This window comes from Bos taurus, chromosome 22 (assembly GCF_002263795.3).
Source record: "Bos taurus isolate L1 Dominette 01449 registration number 42190680 breed Hereford chromosome 22, ARS-UCD2.0, whole genome shotgun sequence".
NCBI lineage: Eukaryota > Metazoa > Chordata > Mammalia > Artiodactyla > Bovidae > Bos > Bos taurus.
The window spans coordinates 7,207,477-7,232,858 of NC_037349.1; the positions used below are offsets into that span (position 1 = coordinate 7,207,477).

Below are 25,382 nucleotides of genomic sequence, written 5' to 3' on the forward strand. Positions count from 1 at the left end.
CGGGCGCGCGGGAGACTCCAGGCGCGTGGGGCGCGCGTGCGTACTACCCGCGTGCGGCCGCGGCGGGCCCCACTATCTGCAGCTGCGGCGGGGCTCACCGCCCTTGCAGAGAGGCCGCGCCCGGCCGTGCGCAAGCCCGGAGCGCAGCACGCCGGGCCACCCAGGAGCCCCTGGCCGCCGCGTCATGCGGTGGGGCGGCTGGCATCGCGCGGGGGGACACGGGCTCGGCGTCGCGCCGCTCCCGCCTTTACTAGTTTGGGGAGCCTTCCTGTCCCAAGAAGAGACTAAATCCATTTAAAGAAAAGCCCACGCACGATATACTCGTCGAACCAAATTCTGCCTCTCAAGCCGGGACTGGGATTGCACAGCGGACTTAACTTGGGGGTGGGGGACAATTCCCCTCGGCTGGCGAGAAGCTAAGCTGCAGCTGCTCCAGGAGTCCTCTGACCTCCCTGCCCCCGCTCGCCCCTCGCGTGTCGGGACTTGTTCCGGCGCTCCCGCCTCGGAAGGCGCACGGCTCCCGCGTCCTCCTCCGGGAGAAATCCTTGTCGCCTCTGGAAAGTGGCATTTAATGCCCGCTGCGTCGCGGGTGGCAGCGCGCGGGCCGGACGCGGCGAGGCCGAGCCGGCCGCGCCGCTCTGGTGCCGGCTCCCGTGCGTAGGCCTAATCGATGCCTTTTTTCTGAGTGAGTCGGCGGCTCCCCCACCCACCTCGTCGGCGCTCTCCTCCTCCTCTTCCTCTCTGGTCTCCTCCCTCCTCCGGGCCTGGTTGCAAATGGCTTCGTTCCCTGAGACCGACTTCCAGATCTGCCTGCTGTGCAAGGAGATGTGCGGCTCGCCGGCGCCGCTCTCCTCCAACTCGTCGGCGTCGTCGTCATCCTCGCAGACGTCCACGTCGTCGGGGGGCGGCGGCGGGGGCCCTGGGGCCGCGGCGCGCCGCCTGCACGTCCTGCCCTGCCTGCACGCCTTCTGCCGCCCGTGCCTCGAGGCGCACCGGCTGCCGGCGGCGGGCGGCGGCGGCGGCGCGCCGGGAGAGCCGCTCAAGCTGCGCTGCCCCGTGTGCGACCAGAAGGTCGTTCTGGCCGAGGCGGCGGGCATGGACGCACTGCCCTCGTCCGCCTTCCTGCTCAGCAACCTGCTCGACGCCGTGGTGGCCACGGCCGACGAGCCGCCGCCGAAGAACGGGCGGGCCGGCGCCGCAGCGGGCGCGGGCGGCCACGGCAGCAACCATCGGCACCACGCGCACCACGCGCACCCGCGCGCGGCCGCCTCGGCGCCGCCGCCGCCGCTCCCTCCCGCGCCGCCGCCGCCTGCGCCGCCGCGCTCGGCGCCTGGCGGCCCCGCAGGCTCCCCGTCGGCGCTGCTGCTGCGCCGGCCCCATGGCTGCAGCTCCTGCGACGAGGGCAACGCGGCCTCGTCGCGTTGCCTCGACTGCCAGGAGCACCTGTGCGACAACTGCGTCCGCGCGCACCAGCGCGTGCGCCTCACCAAGGACCACTACATCGAACGCGGCCCGCCAGGTCCCGCTGCAGCCGCTGCTGCGGCGGCGGCGCAACAGCTCGGGCTCGGGCCGCCCTTCCCAGGCGCTCCCTTCTCCCTCCTCTCCGTCTTCCCGGAGCGCCTCGGCTTCTGCCAGCACCACGACGACGAGGTGAGTGTGGGGACCGCTCCCGCGGGGGACTGAGGCCCGGCGACTTGGGCAGCGGGTCTGGCCCCAGGGGAGCTGCGGGGGTGTTCGCAGGGGTCTCCGGGCAGGTCCCCGACTGAAGGAGAGAGTCTTCTCCCCCTTCCGGATTTTTACATTTTTCTTTTTGACTACGTGGCAGTCAACTGCCATGGAGCCGACGACCCTGTGTGTGCGGAGAAGAGCTGGCTTCTGTGTGCTGGCCACAGAGGGTCCCAGACGCGAACTTCCCCTCCTCCCGCTTCCATATCTAATTTTCTGGCTGGCCAAACGTGGTAATCGCTGTCTCCAGTATAGGCAGGAGCTGGGGTAACACAGATGTTTGACTGTGTAGACCTGGCCTCCGTGGCCGAGGGTCCCTACTCTGCTCCCCCAGACAGCTCCCGAGGTTGGAGATACCCCCCCTCTTTAGAGACTTTGGTTTCCTCATTTCTGTTTGACAAAACGGGCAGGCTATTGTTTTAAGTAAGGCACGGGATGGAGGCGTGTGTGTGTGTGCGTGCGTAGATGTGGTCTTGTGGGGGTACACTAGAGGCCTCCTGGCATACTGAGGGCTCCTGTTTAGGTTTTTCCCCCACTTTAGTTTTGTTTGTTTAAAGTTCCTCGATGGTTGCTTTTAAGTAAGGCATTGGCCAGGAGTTAGGGGATCGAGTGGGTGAGTGTGGGGTACACGTGCCCGAAATGCCCTGGTTTTCCACGTGCGCGATCAGGAGGGCGGACTATACTTGTAGTTGGGATACCTCCTTGTGTGGGATAAGCGGGCAGTTGCGGATCTGTGAGGGCCTTGGGTCTCCACCTCCCGAGGTTCCGTTTCCGTAACGTGGAGAAAAAGCGCGTTCTGGCCCCTGAACCTCCCTTGTGTGGACATGAGCCTCGTGGGCCACCGCTGCGCCCGGAGCTGCGCGTTGGGGCGGGGGGGGAGGGGGGTACCTTGCTGCTTGCCCTCACCCAGCTGGAAGTCCTCGGGCTGCCCCCGCCTGCCCCGGCTTCGGTCTCTCCGGGAACCGGTTTCCCAGGTTGGGAGGTGTCCCCACCCCGTTCAGCCTGTGGCTCGACTGCCCCTGGGGAACAAGCCGATCCCGGCTGTACGCGGCTCGAACCGGGCACGTAGAGCCCGCGGGCTGAAGGGCAGCCTTTGGGCTCACTTGGCTCTTGGCTGTTGGTGGAATAAACCTTTCTTGTATATTTTTCACCTCGTGTACCACTTTAAAGTTATTGGAGCCCATGAGTGGAAGGGGCCGAACGTTTTGAGGCTCAGCCTCTGCTGAGAGGGTCGGTGCCTTGATGGGATCTACCTGTAGTCCCTCGGGGAGACGTGATGCTAGACTCGCCTTGCAGGGGAATAGGAGTCCTTGTGGGAGTCGCCGCCTGCGAGGTGGGGTGGGCGTGCTGGCTGCGAGCGCGGCTGAGGCTTGCCCCGCGCAGCCTTTTCCACTTCTAACCTGTTATTTGGGGAGGAGGGCGGAGCTATTGCTTGCTGGCCTTAAGCCGGCTTCTATTGGAAAAAAGTTGAAATTCTAATCTACTTCTTGTGGATCCCTCATTTTCAAAGTTTCTTTCTGGGTACGAAGCCTAGGCGGGCCGTTATTCTTTGCCTTCCTTTTTTAAAGCTTTGAATGGACTCTTCTGAAAGTTTTCCCACATTCAGGGCTGAATGTTTCTAGCAGATTCTTTCAAAAAATGGATTGAGGTAAAAGAGATCTGAATCCCAATCTCGGGAATGGAAAGAGGGAACCAACTCACTGGGAAGTTTAGTGTCAACGGGGAGGAGGCGGGAGAGGGCGCCTCGAATCCGCCCCCGTTTCCCTCCTGGCAGGGGCGTAGATGGAACCCTCCCTCTCAGCAGTTGAGTTTAAATGTCAGGTTTTATTTATATTCCCAGTTAAAGATCCGTATACGTTTTATTTGGGTTAAAACAGTACATGCTCAGTGTTGCCAGACTTGTAAAAGGTTTATATACTTTTCAAATTATAAAACCATTCAAATAGTATGGGAGTGTGTGAAGTGAGCGGTGTTCCCCTCACCCTGGGAGGTACCTGGATGCCCTGAACATTTCTATTTTTTAACGTGTGCAGTTCTGATGAAGTTGTTGGGCAGAGGCATTAAGATACTACACTGTTAGACCAACTAACCTTTAAAAACACGAAATTTTCTCAGTTTTGAGCAAACTCTACTCCCCCTGCCCCCCTGTTGGTTTTAAAGAAGAAAACTTGGAAATTAATTTTTAGACCTTTTTAATATTTCCTGGGTTTGGAATGTTACCGAATTTAAGTTTAAAGGGACAGACCAGGGCTGTGAATGGGAAAGTCAGATGTTCAGAGGAAAAGCACCTGGTTCACCCAGGGGGTCCCAGCCCTGGCCTAAATTCTTTCTCTCCTTCCAAGGGAGTGATCTTTAATAGTTTCGGAATGATGTGCCTTCAGAAAGCCCCTTTTCCGATTGGGAAAAGAGCCTGAGGTCACTATCGAAGATGACCGCCTTGTCCTCTGATAGTGATGAAAGGAATGCCTAAATCCGTGTGATTTTCAATGGGTACAGTCTGCTTCGATTTTTGAAATGTGCTGTTCTGAGTTGCTCCGGTGTCAACAGGCTCTATGAAATAATTCAGCTTGCCCTTGTCTCATGGTGACTGATGCCACCTGACCTTGGGCAAGGGGACCCCCATGCCTGGCTCTTCCCCTTTAATTTTAGGGAGAGTGCGTCCAACAGTTGGCATCGAGGAGGGTAGCCGGTCGGGTCTCTTCCCCCAAACTGCGTTCCTTAAGCATCCCCGCTAGCGTGACAAGATGGTTCTCTGAGCGTTGGTTTAAAACATTAACCGGAAAACTAAAAGAAGGGAGCTGGGTTTTCCAGCGGAATGAAGGTTGCTTCCTCCTACTCTGTATTTGGTCCAGGCAAGAAACGAGAGTTTGGGTTTTTTGCCTCGGTGGCGGTCAGTCCAAAAGGCCTGCTGGCGGGCGGCCTGGCTGGGAATCGAGCGGGGGGTGGGTGGTCGGCGCCCCGGGACCGCTGGCCGCGCGCCTCCCACGGGGCCTGGGAGTGGCGGGCGGAGGCGGCTCGACCAGTCCGGAGCCGGTCTCCGCCAGCCGGACGCGGCGGGCCCGAGACAGGGTCGGCAGGCATCTGCGGGGAGAACTGGGGCGCAGATCTGGACCGGAGCGCGCGGCTCCCGTCGTCACGAGGTGCCCTTAAATGTTGTGTTGCTTGCACGTGGGAAGCAAGCTCTTCCTTGGCTGCCTCGGAGGCGACACTGGGAGCAGAAAGGGTGTGTGTGTGTTCAGGGCCGGGCGGCAGCGCTCTGTAAATGGGAGAAGCTGAGTGGGGTCTGAGCCTGTTCCGGTCCCCGGAAAGGCCCTGTCACTTGGGAGTAGGGCAGGGGTGACCTAGTTGCCATCTTGAGCTGAGGGTTTCTTTGTAGACCCCGAAGATGGCAATGTTGGTTCCCAGTTAGGAAGGTGGGAGTGGGGGTGGATTTTCCTGAGTTTGCTGAATGGAAAGTGGGATGAAGGGACTAATGCAGTTTATTTCTGTGTGTGTGTGTATGTAACAAACTCCCTGGAAGATAGGTTCTAGAATTCCAATTCAATATGATCCTAAATGTTGACCCCAAATATTGAGGAAACCACTCTCCAAAAATCAGCTCCAAACAACCTGGAGGAAGAAGGTTTGCTGCCTAAAATAATTGATTGTGGAATGTACTCTTGTATCTTATTTTGAATAAGTTCCTATGAATGGCGACTTTACCCGAATTGGCATCAATATATTTTATTCTGTATTTGCAGAGGCTAAGTTTTCTCAGGCATGCATCCCTTTGTGTTTTAAAATTATGTGTGTGCCTTGTAAATTGTAAAATTTATAGTAAGAGGTTTTTTTGTTTGAGGACAAGAGTAAAAAATGAGTAAAAATGTGCATTCTAGTTGTTTCTGCTCTGCATCCTCTACCAGTTCGATAGGACTTGGTAGATGTATGTCTACTTAGCACACACATCTCACCTATTTACCGGAAAATCAGACCTTCCATACCTTGGAAATAGTTGGAAAGTTCCTGCTTTGAATCCAGTTCAGCAGGTGGATATTTGTAGATTGAAATCTGTTGAATTATGAAAATGTTTGAGGAAAACCTCCGGGAGAGAAATGTTCACTATTGACTTGTCAGTATGTTAATTTTGAATATAATCTCTACACTGTGAACTTTAAAAAAATATTCACATGTGATTGGAGGAATGTGCCTGGTCTTCCATAAACTGCACAAAGATGAGTTTCACCAACATGGTTCCCAGGCAAGTGGCTAGTTTGGCAAGCTGTGCTGGTAAGGTTGCCTCACAGGCACAGCCGAGAGTCAGAAAGGATGCTGGTGATCCTGAGGCTGTTGTGGAATAAGTGCTGTCTCTGGAGACTTATGACCAATTTTTCTTGCTAAGGAGTAAACACTAGTTTGAGAGTTGCATAGACTTAGTTTTGGTCTACAGGATCTTTATTTCCAATGCTAGGAATATATATTTTGCAAACAAGGAAAATATTTTAGGAAGAAAATGGGTACTTTCAGTTCGTTTGATAGCACTATACGTTCTTTATGATTCAGTGTTTACAAGTTAAATAGTTGTAGGACTAAAGCAGTCTGAAAGTGTTTAAAGACTGAGTAAAATTGCCTTTTTCCATCCCAGCTTTCCTTCCCATTTTAGCTACTTATAAATGCTAATTCCAGGGAGTCCTTTTCAGATTTCAGGGCACTAAAACCAACATTAAAATGTAGAGTTTCCTAATTTCTCTGCACATGTAAAATTTTGAGCACAACTGTTTTGCTTCTTATGTTTTCATTAAAAAAAAAAAAAAACAACCAACTTCGCATATGTAGAAAGGGAGTTAGCTTTGGAGGAAGCCATAAATGAGGTGAAATGGTTCAGATTCTTTTGTTGTTGAAGTAGTTTGCCAGGAGAAGAAAGAGTTTATAAACTTTTTTTGCTTATGAAGAATTTTAACTTACTTGATAATTCTATATAGCTCTCACATTTAACCCCCTCCAAATTTTATTTCCTTTGGGGCTTACTGAAGTCACATGGGTTGCTTATTCTCACCAGTTCCTCTCACGGGGCAAGGTTTATTTCAGATGTATTCATTCTTAGGGAATAAAGGACCAATTCGATGTCATTCTTCATGACACTTGAACGAAAGATTGAGAAGAATTCTACCACTCAGACGGTTTCCTCCTGCCTTTCCCCATAACACTAACAAAGAGTTCAGGGCTTGACTCACTGAGGCTGTTTGTGCCACCTCTGTTATTTTGGAAGGGAGGGAAAAGGTACTGATAAGAATTACAGTCGCCCAAAGGGAGCAAGATGCCACCCTCGCAGCCCACTCTGTTCTGGCTGAGCTTTCAAGTTTTGTGACTTGGAGGAGGAAGCCTGAGCCATCTTTCCTCTTCAGCTGATGCGACCTCCCGCTTCTTCAGTCCTAAATTATTCTCCTCCCTTTGAGGTTTTGTCTGTATCCACAAACCTAGTTGACTGAAACCAGATTGACTGTTTTGATTGACAAGGCTCTGACTTGTTAACAGAAAAATTGGGAGGGGTGTGGGGGGTTGAGCGTAGGCAATTTACATCTGAAACTTTGGCTTAAACCCTATTCCAGCGTAATTCTTTGCCTCCTCAGAGGGCATCTTCCACTTCCTTCGTGTTTTACTTTGCTTGCGGTTGGCTTTGAAGGTAGGGTGGAATGAAACAGGGGAAGACCCCTAACTCCTGGCTTTCATCTCCCACTCAAAACCATCTGAAATTTGGGGAGATTCTGGTTTAATCTGAAGCTATCAGACCAATGTTTTGTTTTGTCCTCTTTTATGTAGATTTTTCTTACCTGAGTGTCAGTTCCTACCCAGTGAGTCCTGTTTTTAGTACATCTGTATAATGATCCCAGTTTAAGGATCAGTAGACATGAGAAATTAGTAATTTGTTCAAAAACAATATTCCACACAGTTGCCCTAAGGAAGTGGTGGTCTTTTTTTTTTTTTTTTTTTAATTAAGTTTTTATTGAAGGATAATTGCTTTGCAGAAGGAAGTGGTATTCTTTAGTGATACTGCTTTCAGTAATATACAGACTACAAGTTGAAGTTGTAAATATTGGGAAGAGGAGTCCTGATCATGAATAAGGGCATAATTTATTTAAAAAAATTTTTTGGCTACACCAGGGGGCATGTGGTATCTTAGTTCCCCAACCAGGTATCAAACCCACGCTCCCTGCAGTGGAAGTGCGGGAGTCTTAACCCCTGGACTGCCAGGGCTAAATTCTTGACTGTGATTGCTTATCTGACAAACTTGTGCAAATTGCACATTCTGCCGACATTAATGGGACTTGCATGAAGCAGAGCAGTGTGCATGAGACAATGAAGTGGATCAGGTCAGTTGTGTAGACTAGGGGCTCCCTTCCTGGCTCCCACACCCTATGAATTTTGAGGGTCCCTGAGTTGGTTTTGAGCCTCTGTCAAAGGTCAGCAACTGTATCCTTTAGTTGTCACTCCTGAAAAGTTCAGTCAGCCGTTTCCTTCCATCTAGCCTTAACTGTTCACAATTGAAGATGTGTGTGTGTGTGTTTTCTTTTCTTGAAATGACAATAGGTTTTTGCAAACTTCTTTCATATCTTTGACCAACTGACATAATTCTAAAGGTGTTCTTCTAAGAAAAAGTCTGGACACGGAGATTTTGCTGCACATGGATCTGATAGAACATCTTCAGCACAGGTGTTTAAAAAAACCAGAATGGTGAAGAGGTGGCATCAGCAGTCATGATTACGGTGTGTTTGGGCAGACCACATTGAAGATTTTGGTCTGTATCCTCTACCTCTCTTTAAGATAAGTGTCAGAGGAAGATCTTTTTCTGAGGATCATCTCTAGGCTTGTACTGGATAAGTGCTGAGCAGAAAAGTGGATATAGTAGAGGACATTTTGGTATAGTTGGAAAAATGTTTTTTTTAGGTTTATTTTTACTTAACCACTCTTAGACAATGTGGTTTTGAGATTTCTTGTGCTACCTTAGTTTTCTCATCTGTAACACTTAGCAGTGTTGTAAGCATTCCAATTAATATATTTAAAGTGTCTTATAGCACACTAGAAGGCAATTGTAAATATTTTTAAAATTATTTATTTACTTATTTGTGTTGGGTCTTAGCAGGCATGCCGATTTAGTTGCTCCCTGGCATGTGGGATCTTAGTTCCCCAACCAGGGATGGAATCTGCTTCACCTGCCTTGGTAAGCCAGATTCTTAACCACTGGACCACCAGGGAAGTCCCTGTAAACATTGTTTTTAATTTTTTTAATTGATGTGTAGTTCATTTATAATATTATTAATTTTGTTAAATAGCAAAGTAATTCAGTTAATACATATATACATTATTCCTTTTTTTAGTATTTGTTTTCCATTATGGTTTATCATAGGATACTGAATAATGGTTCCCTGTGCTGTACAGTAAGAGGACCTTGCTGTTTGTAATTAATAAGCTGTTGAGTTTTGAAGCAGACTCCTCACCCCATCCTTTTGCCTCCAAAGAGGATGCTGTAGAAGAAAACTGTTTGCCGATGTTGGAAACTGGCTTCTGTCAGTTTACTCTGGTCTAATTGGAAAGATGCAGTGATTCTTTCAAGTAATGGAAGGTAAACTGGAGAGACATGCATAAACTTCATTTCACTCTAGAAAAACTAGCCCTCAACTTTAACTTCTGGTCTAGACCGTCTTTGGGTTACAGGGCTCCCTGAGCCCAGTGGAAAGATGGGCACAAGTGTCTTTACAGGCTACATCAATGCTTGTGGCTTTTTTATTTTTGGTGGAAGGCCAGTGTTTGTGTTTACATTTTATATAATGTGTTGAGAATCATTAATCTTTAAAGTCTTGATTTTTGGGGGGACCGTGGCATTTCAAGGAAAGAGATCACCTTGCTCAAGGGAACAGTTTGATTTCATAGACTGGAATATTTTATAAGCTCTAATTTCACGGTGTTATCAGTTGCGTGTTTAGGTGTTCCCGAAGAGGAAACTTCAGTTATCACAAGAAAGGCCTTAAATCATTATAGAAAAACTGCTGCTTTACAAATGGGGAGACAGGCTGGGGTGGTGAAGTGACTTTAGCAGGAACTTGCCTGGTCCAGCACTCTGCTCTGCTAATTTATGTACAGTATTTGGCAAATATATTATTATGTCTTAAAATATTTCTGTATTTATGTGGCTGCACTGCGTCTTAGCAGCGGCATAGGAACTCTTAGTTGCAGTGTGTGTAACTTAGTTCCCTGACCAGGGGTGGAACCTGGACTCTGCATTGGGAGTGCAGTCTTAGCCAGGGAAGTCCAGAATTATATTTTTGAAACTAGTCCTTAAAAGTCTGAAATTTAATGCTAAATTTATTGTTTGAATCTTTAGCTTCTTGTGTTTTATTTTGGTTTTGGTCTTTTTTTTTTTTTTTTTTAATAAGGAGAAAATTAGACATACATGTAATTTACAGCTGGAGCCTTCCTGGGCTCAGTGGTAAAGATGCCAGCTGCCAGTGCAGGAAACACGGGTTCAGTCTCTGAGTTAAAAAGATCCCCTGGAGAAGGAAAGGGCAACCCACTCCAGTATTCTTGCCTGGAGAACTCCATGGACAGAGGAGCCTGGTGGGCTACAGTCCATGGGATCACAAGGAGTCAAACACGACTTTGTGACTGAGAATGCACGCACAGGTACAGCTTGGCAAAAGCAAGTGTGACCGTTGTTGCTGTGACTGCCTCTCCTTCTAGGGTTAATGTGTTGTCAGAGCAGTAATTTAGCAAGGAAGAGGCCTTGAGTTTAATCTCTTGAAATGATGCATAAGTCTCATAGGAGGTCTCTCAGTATCGAAGTGAGAAGGATGCTTCCTCTGCCAACCACCTCTAACACAGGCTCACCCTGAGGCCTCAGCACGTCAGAGCAAATATTCTAACACCAGTGGGTTTGGGGCTTTTATGCCAGATCTGGCCTTGGTTGATGTTGGTGGCCTTAAGGACCAAATTGAGAAAGATGATTTCTGGATTGCTGGTTCCCAGTGGTGATGGAAAATGGTGGTGCTGCCTTTATTTTCTTATCAGAAACAAAGGAGACTTCTTTTTCAAGCCACGGAATGGGAAGATGCTTGTAGCTTCTTGGTAAGAAGACCTGGGCTCACAGCCCAGTGTCATCCTGAAGTAACTGTGAGACCTTGGACAAGTCACTTATCCTTGATTTCTGATCTTTCAGATGGAAATGGTTGAAGTAGTTTTTGAGAACTTTATGGAGGGAAGTTATGATTTACATGAAGATGCTTTGAAGAAGGAGCTAGAAAAAATGTTTATCGTGAAAAAAATTTGGCTTCAACGTTTCCTGCAAGTTGCAGTCAAACGGGTAAAATTCCTTCTTCATGAAATTAAATAAGCTGCTTATCTTTCTTAAAAAATGTTTTCTGGTTGATGGCCAAATGATATTTGATACCATGAAATAATTGGGGCAGTTCCTTATTGCTGACAGAGGACTTGATGTGTTAGGATTTGTCATCAAAACACTTGGATGTCTGCTGCTTAGAATTGTGCTCTTTGCCAAGCCTCTGGTTAGTCTCGCTGGGAGGATGAAACTGGAAGAAAGTTGTTTGAACGGGGCAGAGGGATTCTTGGCTTCCTGTGTGTCTACTTTATATGTGGTTTTATTTACATTACTAGAGGAAATCTAAATGTTAAAGCAAGCTCTCATGGCCTCTGAACAGGTTCTGATAGGGAGCTGAGTTTGGGCTGAAAGACAGGAATCTTGGAGAACGATGGGATTTAGGTAGAAGATGGAAAGAAGGCAGGAGTGGTTTTTGGCTTCTAGCAGCTGCATTGGCTTGACTATAGAGTGTTTGTGATTGCGATCTTTTATCTGATTTTGCCTTTCAGCATCCCTAAGAAAGGTGTTAGGCTCCCTCTCCCCATCTTGTAAAATTGAAGTATAGTTGATTTACTGTAGTATATTAATTTCAGGTGTACAGCATAGTGATTCAGTATTTTTATAGATTATACTGTTAAAAGTTATTCCTAAATAATGAGTATGAGTTCCTCTGTTGCACAGTATATCCTTGTTGCTTGTCCATTTTATACACAGTACTCTGTCCCTCTTGATCCCATGCCCCGATCTTGCCCCTCCCCACTGGTAACCACTAGTTTGTTTTCTGTGTCTGTGCGTGTTTCTGTTTTGCTGTTTCCTGTGTTTTATTTTTTAGATTCCACAAATAAGTGATGTCATACTTTTTGTCTGACTTTTCACTAAGCATATTATATTCTCTGGGTCATTTACATTGCTGCAAGTGGCAAAGTTTCTTTTTGTGGCTGAGTAGTGTATATATCTCTTTTATCCCTTCATCTGTGGAGGGACACTTCAGTTGCTTTCTTGTCTTCGTTATGTAAGTAGTGCTGCTGTGAACATTGGGTGCAGGTATCTTGTTGAAGTTTTAATTTTTCCAGATACCTATCCAAGAGTGAAATTACTGTAGTTTTAGAGGTCCATTCCTTTTTTTTTTCCTCCTGCCATCTGCACACCTTGCGTGATCTCCCTTCCCTGACCAGGGACCAGACTCAATAGCTGCAGTGAAAGCACTGAGCCCTAACCGCTGGACTGCCAGGGACTTCCCTTTTTAGGAGGGTGACTATTGATAAGTAGAGGAAATAGCTGAGCTTATTAGTCTGGAGCCAGAGTCACGTTTAGTTACTGTAACAGGTAATTTAACGTAAAGCGTTATTGACTGTTATTTGAGTTCTTCGTGAGTTTTTATTTGGGAAATTGCAGTGCAAGGAGAGACACTACTTACATGCCTGGCTGGCAGGTAGCAGCTGTGGGAAGCAGCTCCCCTCCTTGGGTTGGGAGATGAGAAGAGGAAAAAGTTGGGAGTTATTAATACTCCTGTGGGTTCCTGCGGGTCGGGTCAGCGTTAGAAACCTGGAATCAGGTGCTGCCACTGGAACGACTCGTGACGCTGGATTAGAGAAGTCTGTTGAAGGAAGTGCACACCCAGGAAGCAGAACTCCTAGAGCAAAACCTTTCTCCCCGTCAAGTTCCCTAGTGTCGGAGTCACAGGGATGCAGCTGGCAAAGCAGAGGTGTGGCCCACTCAGGGGGTGGGTTTAAGCTAAGAAGCAGTCAGACCTCGGTCAGCAGCACTTCGTGGAAGATGGACTCCCCCTTGGTGCTTGATTCCATTTGAAAATTTCATGGAAACGTGGGGGAGACCCTGGGCTGAGGGGGACTAGAAGGTAGCCGGAGTTAGCAGTGCCCAGTCCCGTCTGTGTGTTCACACTCGTGCTAACCCAGCTTGCTATTCGCTAACCCAGCGTGCTAACCCAGCAGGCAGCACTCAGCCGTGCCCTGGGCTTGCTTACAGGGGGGACACAGCCTCTGTTGTTCCCAGACCTGTGTGTGTCCTCCCGTGTGCGTACGTGGTCAGGCTTTCCGTCGTGTCCGACTCTTTTTCGACCCAAAGGGCTGTAGCCCTGTTTCCTTCTCCAGAGGATCTTCCTGTCCCAGGGATTGAACCCACATCTCCTGTGGCTCTTGCATTGCAGGCTGATTCTTTACCGCTGAGCCACCTGGGAAGCCCTGTGTCCTCCGTACTTGTTTGTATAAATTACACAGTTTTAAGTAAAAATGAAATCGGTGCAGAAAATTTCTGTGTAAGCAGACCTGTATGCCTATGAACTCAGCTTTGGTGGAAAGTAGGAGGCCCTGGGGACAGAGCAGTGAGCAGAACAGCCTTGAATCCCTTTTCTTCATGGGGCCTGTTTATCCAGCCAGCTTGCTACTGGGGGACTCGCCCTTCTTCCTCAAAGGCAGTGCTCTGGGCCAACAGCTCTGGTGTACAGGGACTGCTGTGGGAACCTCCCTGACTGCACTCTAGACCCTTCCAGCCCATCAGGGCTCTGACCTCATGGAGGGGAGGAGCCTTGGCCCTGCAGGAAGGAGCTCGGGTCCCTGCTTCCCCTTCCTCTCCTCCGCCTTTGGGATGACCTGCCCCCCAGGCTTTGCCCTACAGTTGAGGGGGCAGTTTCAGCTGCAGAGCCCAAGGCTGAGAGGGAAAACCTCATTTCTGACTAAGTTCAGTGATTCCTTCTTTAGTGTTTTTGGCATTGGTTTTTGCGTATTGAGGTAAACATATACATCGTAAAATTGATCTTTCTTTTTTAGCGTACACTTCTGCACCTTTTGACAAGGGCGGAGAGTGCCATCACTCCAGGCTCTAAAGAGCACCTCATCACCCCACAATACCCGTCTCAGAGCCTCAGGCAGCCTCCGACCTCTTCTCCAGTCCTCTGGTCTGGTCTTCTCCAGAAGGTCATGAAATGGCATCTGAGATTGTTGGATCCTCGAATCTGGGCCTTTTCCACTTGCCAGGCTGCGTTCACAAGTCCTCGAAGGTGGCAGGTGGCTGGTGTCAGTGGTTCCTCCCTATTTCTTGCTGAGTCGTTTTCCACCGTATGAATGTACCATAGTTTTCACATTCCCCAGCTGAAGGGCGCGTTGTTTCCTGTTTTCAGCCATGGTGACTGTGTTGATGCCTGAAATAGGAGCAGTACTGTGTTGAGTCTTGGTGGTCACTGTCACCAGCTGGAGTCCCGATTTTCATCCTGGAACATTTGTCAGCAACGTTGAGTGGCTCTGAGACTAGTTCCCACATCACTCTGTAGGATGCTAACAGTTGCATTTGTCTGCCTAGGGCTGTCTTTTCTGTTTGAGGATCAGATGGGGTATTGCCTGATGAAAAAGTGCAGGGTACACTACATATATATTTACGTGAACAAGGACTCACTGTAGATCACAGTGGGTGATCTGTACTCAGTATTTTGTATTAACCTATAAGGGAAAAGAATCTGAAAAGGAAGGAATATATACTTTAACGTAGGTGTGAAACCGAATCCTTGTGCCATACACCTGACACTAACGTGATACTGTAAATCATCTTTTCTTTTTTTAATACAAAATTTAAAAATATAAGTGAAGACAGAAATTCAGAGTTGCAGGAGCTGCTTTGGAGGCTGTGCTGCAGGGGACAGGGGAAGCATCTGTCTGCCCCCCAGTAGCCTTGCCCTTTGTTGATTTTTTTTTTCCCTCTGCCCTTTATTAATAACTTTACAGAACAATTCTCTTTGGTTTTTATTTCCATTTTATTATATTAACTTTATCAGAGCTTTCAGGAGGCATATACAAAGAGGAAAATTTGTCTTTACCAGTTTAACCACATTTTTTAAAAGCTACATGGGTGCATGTAAAAAATAAATATAACTCTGATCAGTGGTGGACCACCCCAGATATCTGGAGCTTTTAGGGGAGTCCTGGAAAGAATCGCTTCCGTGGAGTGTAGATGGACAAGTGTCTCCATTGTAAATGGGAGATTAATAGGGGAAAGGGACGTTTCATATTGAGGTTGTTGATACTTATGGTGGTGAATAGAACCTAGTTACGAGGGCCTAGCAGAATCCTTTCCGAGCCCGAGATAGCAGTTCCTTGTAGGCAACATTTGAGGTTCACAGCAGCTGCTAAGTCTCAAATCTTGTTATTCTCCCTTAAGTATGCTGTACAGTAAAAAGACAGGTGTGCCTTGAGATCTAAGAACGGAGGTGAAGTTGTTAATTACATTGAAATCTTAGTAACATACAGGAACATGCAAAGAACGGCACTCTATCTGGGCATCTCAGACTGAAAATGCAGCTTGTTTAGAATTGGGAAAGTAACCATTTTTCCCTCATAAAAGGGATGGTGTTCACACTTGACTGTTTCCAGCATTCATATACGTGTTTTCTCCCCCTGCATTGGTTGTATGGGGTCTACTGCAGAACCAAGCTCAGAATTTTTCTGAATGTAATGTTCATCAGTGTCTATTTGTTCTAGCCTCCTGGAACTTACTTTCAAGGTTTTTTTCGATGGTTTGCCTGTTGGGATGCAAAATCAATTCTCTTCTTCTCCACCAAAGGAAAAAAAACATCGTGGAAAGCCACAGATAAATATATGGGAATAAAATCTAAGAAATGCATAAGATGGAATGATGAGGATGAGGAGGAGATATTTGGCCTTAGTTTGGGAGAAAGGATTGCGTTTCCAACTCAATACAATACAAGCCCCGATGTTGGCTTGTATAGCTTGGTGAGGCTTGGGTGTTGCATGGGGGGAAGCCCACAGTGTTCTGAGGTTCCAACAGGTTAAGAAAACAGGAGTCTAAACAAATAATTGGGGCGGTATCTCTGTCCTGTCTGCCAAGCTTTTCTCATTTTGGTTCCTTGACTTTCACTTGGCATTTGCACATGTTGCCACTCACGGTGGGAAGGTCTCATCCCATCTTGGGGGTAAAGGCAGACAGGTTTGCCTCAGTGACCTCAAAAGAGGAACCCGGATGAGTGCGTGCTTAATAAAAACCTTTCAACATTTGCAAACATTTGATCGGGTCCATGAAAGGGGGAAGAGGTAACAGTTTTGTTTAAAATTTGTGTTCTTTTAACAACATTGAGAAGTTTTTTTCCTTTCTTTCTTTGACTGACTTGGGTTTTTTTCCCTTAACTGAGTTTTGTTTTGCCTTTTCCTTACCTGAGTTGTGCCTAAGACTTCCCAGCGCTTGTCATTCCGGTGGTGATTTTTCTGAATACGTATATGTCTGTGACTGTTATTTATTTGACCTTTCCTTCCTTCCTTCAGCCTGCTCAGCTTGTAGTTGCTGGATGAATGAAAAATTGAGAGTTTTCTCAGAGCGACTTTGTGTTCCCTCCCAGGAATACTTGATTTGGCCCACTTAACTTGAATCTTTGTTTTTAATTATGCAAGTAACACATAAATGTCTTTGTTAGGATGATCTGTAAGAAACTTTTTTTAAGTATACCCCCAGACAAAGTGTGTAATTTGGGTGTGTTTCCTACCAAACCTTTACAGCTGTTCACACACACACAGACACACACACACGGAGTATAGAAATACAGTCTTAATATAGACATTTTCCTGTACTTACTTTGCTAGTGATTACTGCTCCAGGCTTGGTGTTTGTGCTGTGGAATTTATTTAGCTGTTCCTTTATGTGGGATTTTTCTCTGCATTGGCCATTGCCACTTATTTGTGTCCCTGTGACTCAAGAGCCCCCCAGCCAGGGACTTACGCAGATACCAGCAAGGCACATTTGAAATGTTAATTTGCCTTCCTGCCAGCCACATTTCCTCCCACCCAATCCGGCCCTGTTGCCATCAATCTAATGGGAGAAAAATGGCTCGTCCGTTGACTGACTTCGCATTTCTGTGATTGCTGTGGGGCGGGTGTCTTTTTGTTTATTGACCATTTGGATTCCCTCCCCAAATTGCCTTGGTTCCTGGGCCTCTTTTCTGGGTTTAAAAAAAAAATCAATTCGTAGGCATTTTGGATAAATACTGCTCTTTCTTCCAGCAGATTTTTCAGAGTCCTTGGCTAGCCTCAGTTTAATTTAACTTGGTATACATTTTAAATTTCAGTGTTACTGACGATTGTCTTTCATTGTCTCTGCATACTGTGTCTTTAATCATATCTTACAATATTTTCTTAGTGTATCTTAGGAGGTGGGATCTAATTTTATCTGGAATGAACAATGATCCTGAGGTCCTGACTGTGAGTGAACGGTCTCATTTCCCCTCTTTCTCTGAACCCTTAAATTTCTGGGAAACAGTTGTGATTGTCCACGGGGGGCGAAGAGAAGGGAGTATTAAGACCTTTGCTCAGTGAATGCCAACTGGGTTGCAGTTTAATGTATGTATATTGGATGTTCGTGCTCTGTGGTCGTATACAGGTGATCTCTTAAAAATCTCTTTGGTGTTGGATGGCTATTAAGGAAATAGACAGCAGGTAAATGGTAATGCTTGGTTTGGTGTAGGCCCATTAGACATCAGTCAGTGGGCTTTTGTTTGTTATTATGTTTTTAAAATTGTATTTTTAGCTGCACTAGGTCTTGGTTGCTGCTCGCGGGCTTTCTCTTGAGATGGCTTCTCTTGCTGTAAAGCACGGGCTTAGTTCCCTTGTGGCCTGTGGGATCTTCCTGGGCCAGGGACAGAACCTGTGTCCCCTGCTTTGGCAGGCAGAGTCTTAACACTGGACCACCAGGGAAGCCCATTGGTCAGTGTTTAAGCACAGGTTGTTCTGTCGCCTACTGTGTGCCAGTTATTGGGCAGGGTCCTGCAGACCTGCCTTTTCTTCCCTGAGTTTTTAATCTTCATTGGGTTTTTTAACTGGAAGAGAAGCAAGTAGTCATTTTAATCCAGGCAAGTGCGAAGTAGCTAAAAATATACAATTTGCTAATTCCACTCCCCAGATGTAACTCCTGGTAACAGGCTGGATTCTGTCATTGGTCTCCTTTCCTGTGCTTTTGCACCATTATCTTCATGACTGTATTTGTCATTTAATCTGTAATAGGGCACACTCTGATGTTAATAAAGTTGCTTGGAAAGCATCATTTGTAATACACCTGTTGTTCTACATCTCGCTTTGTCTTTGAGACCTAGTAGCCATTTATCATCATCTTTGCTGAGGTGTAGTGTAGGCATAATCAAATGCACCCATTTTAAAGCATTTATTACTATTTGACTTCGCCAGGTCTTAGTTGCCGTTGGAGGGATTTTTAGTTGCAGCATGCAAATTCTGAGTTGGGGGACCTAGTTCCCTGACCAGGGATCGAAAATTGGTCCTCTGCTTTGGGATTGTGGAGCCTTAGCCACACTCGACCACCAGGGAAGTCCCAAACACATTTTGGTGGTGAGTTCGGGCAAATTTATACATCTGTGGTACCACCACCACGATCATGATGGAACATTTCTACCACCTTAGAAGGTTCCGTTGCCACAGTAATCTTTCAGAGCTCGTGTCTGGAGAATTTGGCCTGCTGCTCTGGTCTTGGGAGGATTTATGGAGACGAGAGCGGGACACAGACCTTTGGATGTGAATTAGACGGATGGCAGCGTTGCCGGGTCTGATGTCCTGGTTTACTGCTGAGGTGGGGGGAGCTGTAAAACACCCTAAAATCTTGACCCTTGAGAGGCATTTTATCCTCTGCAAAGGCCCAGATTCTCTCTTTTTTTCCTGTCTTAAACATTTGCCTTTTCAGGGCCACAATGCAAATGGTCAGGGAACATTGTTTTCCAGCAAGCAGTTGCCTGCTGGGAGGCAAATTCCTCAAGGATTGCTCGGAAAATGTGGAAGTAAATTCCGTTCAATCAACACACTTCTCATTGAACCCCGGCCGAGTGTCTGCCCTCTCCGGGTGTTTGAAGACACAAAGGACTGGAACGGAGGTTGCCTTCTGGGGACCCTTACTTACATCACCATACAGGGAACTAGAGCAACCAGGGATTTGGGGTATTCTGGGGAGTCATGTGCGTGTAAAAGCATTAAGTTGTTGATGAGATGTTACATGCTCACATGTTAAAAAAAAATAACTGTTCCAGGGCTCAGGAAGGCGTAATGCAGTAGAGGGGATGAAGTCCTCCCAGCAGAGTGCTGGAGTCCTGTGTCCTTTGAGCAGGGTCCCCCAGCCTCCGGGATCTGGTGCCTGGCAATCTGAGGTGAAGCTGATGTAATAATAATAGAAATAAAGTGCGCAATAAATGCAATGCCCTTGGATCATCCCAAGCCACCCCCACCCCATCCATGGAAAAATTGTCTTCCACAAAACTGGTCCCTGGTTCCAAAAAGGTTGGGGACCGCTGCTTTAGAGGGTTCTTATCATTGAATCTAGGCCCATGTGGTCCCAAACATTTCTGAAAAAAACTCATAGCTTTCCAGGCCTGCCAAGTCAGTTGGGGTGACCAGTTGGTAACTTCCATTGCTGAAGACTCCCTGTTCAGAAAATTTTGGTTTTGAATTTCTTGGAAAAGTCTTGAGTTGTTACTGAGGAGACACACTGCACTTTGGGGTGGTGGCAGTTCCCTGCCCCAAACGGGCTGTGGCTGTGTCCTTCACAGCCACCTTCCACTGGTTTTAGGCTGCTTTCATGTGCAGACCCGAGGAGCTTCTTTAGTAAGTTGATCATTGAGTGCTGTTGCAGGGGAGGAGTCCTTAACCCCCAGGCACTGTCGGGATCCAGAGTTGGTTTCTGCCGTTTTCCTCTTTCCTGAGGTTTGGCGTCCGCCCCCAGCGAAACCTGGGTCTGCCTGCAAAGGAAGTAGTATTTTGCTGAGCCGAAGCTGGGACGGAATCAGGGTTGGATACTGTGAGAACCGGATACAAGGCCTGAAAGAGAATTTTTTTTTTTCTTGCAAGGGGAGAGGGGTGAGAGTGAGGTGGGACCCACCCAGGTAGAGGGCGAGGACCTCCGGGAAGAAAGGCCTGGGAGCCTTTGAGGGCGTCTGCAAAACTGGGAAGCGCTTTGCTGGGTACCCTGTGGCGATTAGAACGTTATCTGCAGAAAAGCAAATGTTCAACCAGTGTTTGCGGAGTTAATTCAAACAGGCTCCAGGGAGCGGTTGGGCCCCTTGCAAACCTGTGGCTGGGGATGCTGAAAGGAGTCACCCTTGCTTGGAACCATCTCCGCCCTCAAAAAGGGAACGCTACAGTTGTGTCAGCCTTCCCGTCGTCTTCACTGAGGCCCTGGAGTCTCTCATCTCCCCTCAGGTTGTCTGCAGGCTCTGTCCACTGTGGTCCCCAAAAGCGGGTGCCCAGCACACCCGCCAGAGCCCAGGCTAATCTCCCCAGACCCCACCCCAGCTGCACCCCTCCTTCCAAATGTCTTTGGTGCTGGGGATCCCTGAGTGGAACCTGTCTGGCATCATCTGTGGTGATGCAGGAGCTGTCGTTTTAAAAAACCGGCCCGCGAATCCTACCCTCTGGTTTTGAAGGACAGTGAAATGTTTGCAAAGGGTTACTGTAAAAGCCAGCCCCTGGCGGGAATACAAAGAAGACCCTCAAGATAGAGTTAATGATTACATTTGGAGCTTTTGACCTGCTTCCTTTAGAGAGTTTTCTCTCTTGAACTTTACTCCATCACAGCTAGGGACCCTGCCCCCCCAAACTGCATTCTGTGTTGAGAAGGTTGGATTTTAGTGTCTGAGATGGAGTTCTTCCTTGGGCCTTCCTGTCCGTGTGAGGGGCGCGAGGGGCGCGGAGGGGAGTGGGCTTCTTCCCCAGGGCCTCTGGCTGGGGGCGCTTTTTTCTGCCCAGTTTTGTTTGGATACCACCCCACCCCCATGCTTGGGGCAGCAGGAGTTCCTCCCCAGGCCCTTTGTTCCTCCTGAGGGCGGGAATGGCGGCCTCCTGGAATGTGGATGCCCTGGCCTGAGTGGCCAGCACCACTGAAGCCTGGTCTCTGCTCCTGGGGCAGCTCTTAGGGCTCGGGTGGTGGGGGTTGGGGGGTGATGCGTCAGACCAGCTCAGTCACCCCTGGGCTGCGTTAAGTGGACCCGTTTTAGTGCTTACCGTAGTCACACGAAACACCCCTCCGCCCATTAAAAACAAAACTAAAAAAACCCTGGCTGCTGTGCTAATGAGTAACCTCAAAATTCCAGGCTCCCCTTCTCAGGGAGTCACTTCACCCAGCTGGGACACCCCCCCTCCCCAAATCACCAGGAAGCCTCCTGACCAAGATTGCAGGCTCTGGCACGCCCCGCTTCATGCCTAGTTTGTAAATAGTAAGCAATTTCTTAATATGTCCCGTGCAGTGTTTGGGACACGCTTGCCAAACATTGTTGTCTGTTGGAAATTAAAATTTAACTGGGCTGTGCTATAGTTTGTATGACTGTTCTCCGGACACTCCTTAAAGCTACTGCAGGGGCTGAAATCCAGTGAAAGGCTCCCGCGGCCACCCAGCCCCCTGGCAGGACCCACCCCTCCCCCACGCTGCCTTTGGGCCCTACAGACCAGGGGGCCTCAACCTCTGGGAGCTAATGCCTGATGCTCTGAGATGGAGCAGATGTAACAATAATAGAAGTAAAATGCATGATAAATGGGATGCGCTTGAATCATCACGAAACCATTCCTGGTTTTTGGGAAAAAATGTCTTCCATGAAACCAGTCCGGGTCCCTGGTGCCTAAGGGTTGGGGGCTGCTATAGACTCTTTTGGTGAAGAGTTCTCCTAGGTGACAGCAGTTAGTCACAGGACAGAATGCCCAGAACAGGAGCCCTCTGACCTCTTCACCCCCACCCCAGCCACTGGGGATCCTTGCTGAAAATGGTGGCGGAGAGATGGAGGCTCCGCTTGGAAACCAGATGCCAGCTCAGAGGTGGGAGAAGCTTAGCTCTCGACCGTACTCCTGGTGCGTTGCTGCCGAAGACCCCAGCCATCATGGGGAGTGGGGAGGCACACTCCTGTCTGAAGCGTTTGGGCAGTAGTTTAGGAAAAGCAGTTTTGGGATTTCTACAAGAGGATTTTAGGGGAGTCTCGTCCCACATACCATAGGGCTTCTGGGCACTTGTATCTGCTTTTCTCTAGCAAGAGAGAGAAAGATGGTCTCTTCAGGATTTCAGCAGGAGTTTCTGTACCGCGGGGAAGAGAAGCCCAGCGAGCAGGCTGCAGGAGTGAGTGTGTGTTGGGGAGTTTGGAGAAGGGGGCTTCCAGGCTCACTGCTGTGTCTCCATCTGCTGCCCGGAGAACTCATGGTTTGACAGTGTAGTTGTGGCGAATTGCCCATTTTGCTCTGACTGCCAGGAAGCTCGGAGCCAAACTCCTGGTTTCAGTGTAGGGAGATTCGCTGACTTGCTTCTCCTTAGCCAACTTGTTGTTCAGTTGCTCAGTCATGTCTGACTCTTTGAGACCCCATGGACTGCAGCACTCCAGGCTTCCCTGTCTTTTACCATCTCCCGAAGCTTATTCAAACTCATGTCCATTGAGATGTTGATACCATCCAACCATCTCGTCCTCTTTTGTCCCCTTCTCTTCCTGCTTTCAATCTTTTCCAGCATCAGGGCCTTTTCTAATGAGTTGGCTCAAACTTAGTTTACATGTATGTTACTGGCTTTTCTTTGTAAGCTGCTCTTCCTAGATCTGTGTAAGAGTTACTGAAATCAGTTTCAATAAAAATCGAGTGAAAGATGAGGGTGTTGTCAACTGCCCAGGAATGGGACCGTTTCAATCCAATAAATTGGGCTGATGAGTATGTAAAGAAGCATAGCACTTGCAGGGAGCATAGCACTTGTCAGATAAACACATGATCCTCATGTACGCCAGTCCCTCCCTGGACAGGGTCCAGCCCCATGCTGAGGGGCAAGGAGACTTGGTAGAGTGTCCCCACGAACCTCCGGGGGCAACAGGACCCAAAAAGCACCCACCTGTAAAAATCAAAGCATCCTGAAAGACGCCGGGGTGAGTCATGTCCCCTGGAAGAGGCTATGGCTGGGTGTCGTATCATTGGACCCCCGTCCCCCATTTCCCCCACCCAGGGAGCCCTTCTGCAATTTGGTGGAGCTTGAAACCCTTTTTTGAGGAGTGGGAGGAAGTGGTTAATCCCCACTTCCTTCCCTGGGAGTTTTATGGGCCTCTGGGAGCCTGCCTTACTTTGGCCGTAATGGTCATAAATGACCCTCTCCCAGGGCAGGGGCCAGGCCCCTCTGAATCTTTAGGCAGTTAGGTGCTTGAATACGTGGTTTTTTGATCGAGGTGCCTTTGGTTTTCTGTAATTGGGAGGTGGAGTGGGAAGCCTTGTAGGATTACTGGGGTGGTGGCTGGAGCCCTTCCCAGCAGGGCCTGGGCTGCAGAGATTGTGACAGAGCAAGGGCCCCCTGGGTGCTGTAGCCAGGTGGGGCTGGGTGGGGACTGCTGGGGAATCCTGGCAGGTTGGACAGGGTGGAGCAAGGGGAGATGAGAAGGGCTGAGAGATTAGTGTACTTCTGAGGATCCCTCCCCACCCAGTTCCCTTTTTTTATCATTCGTCAGCATTTTAAGATACAGCAGTAACTCATTTTTCATTTTTGATGAAGAAAGCACTTGGGGTGGCCCAGCTCTTGGGACAGGCTTTACCGAGTGGCCTTTCAGTAAGGGCTGCTGGGACTTGTCCAGTGGAGTGATGGCTGGATTGGATCTTGTTGAGGGAGAGATCGCTGGGTTACGCAGGCCCTACCCCTCCTGCTAGCAGTTCCCTCCTTTCCTCCTGTGAGCTAATCCTCTGCCTCCCATTCTGCAGGATTTTAATTAACTGTTTAATCTTCCTCTCTATGCTTATCCCAATAGCTGCTGGATTTTCTGTTCCAGAGATGAGTAACATTCTGGGAGGGAGTCTTCTGGCCCTAGGGCTATTAGAACCTCCCTGAAAACACCTCTGTCTTGCTGTCTCCAGGGAAGGTGCAGAGCCAGACCAGAAGGCGGCTTGGATGTGGGCCTGTGGGCCCTGCTCTTGAAACACACAGCACCAGCCCTTCTTTGCAGGAACTCCTGGATTGAATGTTATGCAAATAACATCAGACAATGTACTTTTTCTGTTAAGGTGCCTGGAGGTGAAACAAAGAACAAATGTCCTAAGCTGTTCGAAAAATAAAGTATTTTATGCAAAGAGCATTTTTGGTGACTGCCCATTTTGCGCTTGTATTTTCTGTTTCAGGGCTTCTTGTTTAAATCAGCCTTGTCCAGTTTTAACAACTGAAGTTGTTGGAGTTCATTGATTAACCCCAGGGCTCCTAACCCCACAGAGATTCTGATTGTTTAAAACCAGGGTGGGGTTCCAACATGCATTTTAAAAAATATTTCTGTGTTGGGTCTTAGTGTCCTGTGGGCTCTTCTGTTGCAGCGTACTGACTCTAGTTGTGGCTCGCAGACTCCACTTGCAGTGCGTGGTTTAGTTGCCCAGTGACATGTGGGATCTTAGTTCCCCCCCCAGGGATCAAACCCGTATCTCCTGCATTGCAAGGCAGATTCTTAACCTCTGGACCACTAGGGAAGGTCCCAGTTTGCATTTTTAAAAAGTACCTTGGGGTTCTAGTGCAGATGGCTCCCTTGAGAGAGAAGTTTTAAGCGGTAACCCAGGAGAGGAGATTTAAGGTCACTGCAGAGCCGCAGCTCTGTATTTTTTTGTATTAGTATTTTAATCCCCAATTACCAATCATTAATTATGTCATGTATCCCATCTAAGTGATTGCACCTGAGTCCTAACCTGTTTTATTGTCAGCTGCCCTGGTTTCAGCGGCCCTTGATTAAAAAATATGATGCTTTAACATGCTGTTTGGTGTTTAGCTTCAAACCATAACATGGGATTTGAAGGCAGTCCTTTCCTCTGAGCCACTTTTTGATTGTTTGTTTGCTTTAAAAAGACACCGGTGCTCGTTATTTTTGGCTGTGCTGGGTCCTTGGTGTGCGGGCTTTCTCTGGCTATGGAGTGTGGGCTGCTCTCCAGTTGCGGGGCAGGGGTTTCTCTTGCTGTGGAGCACAGGCTTTAGGATGTGCAAGGCTTCAGCAGTTGGCGCCGGGGCCCTAAGAGCACAGACTCAGAAGTTGTGGTACATGGGCTTCGTTGCTCCAAGGCACGTGGAATCTTCCAGGACCAGGGACCGAACCTGTCTGTGTTCGCAGGCTGATGGATTCTTAACCACCGTGAGCCACTTTGAAGAGGGTCAAGGGGCCCATTAGTTGATATCCTCCAAAGTTCTCTTGTCTTACTGATGTGGTGATGACAATCCGACTTAGGTCCAGAAGACAGCATTCTGGCCTGTGTTGGAGTGAGAAGCCCCACAGTAGCAGTCTGCAGACCTCTGCCGTCGCTGCAGACCAAAAGCAGCTGGAACTAGGTTAGCCCCT

The 25,382-nt window shown here is 48.4% G+C and overlaps 1 protein-coding gene across 1 annotated transcript in view; it reads left to right on the plus strand.

Moving 5' to 3' along the window:
* Window positions 1-551: 551 nt before the first annotated feature.
* Window positions 552-25,382, plus strand: part of TRIM71 (tripartite motif containing 71) — a 61,160-nt gene continuing 36,329 nt past the window's right edge. Inside the window, exon 1 of the mRNA XM_024983326.2 lies at window positions 552-1,650. Within this exon, the coding sequence (XP_024839094.1) occupies window positions 775-1,650 (876 nt within the window). The 5' untranslated portion in view covers window positions 552-774. The remainder of the gene's footprint in view (window positions 1,651-25,382) is intronic.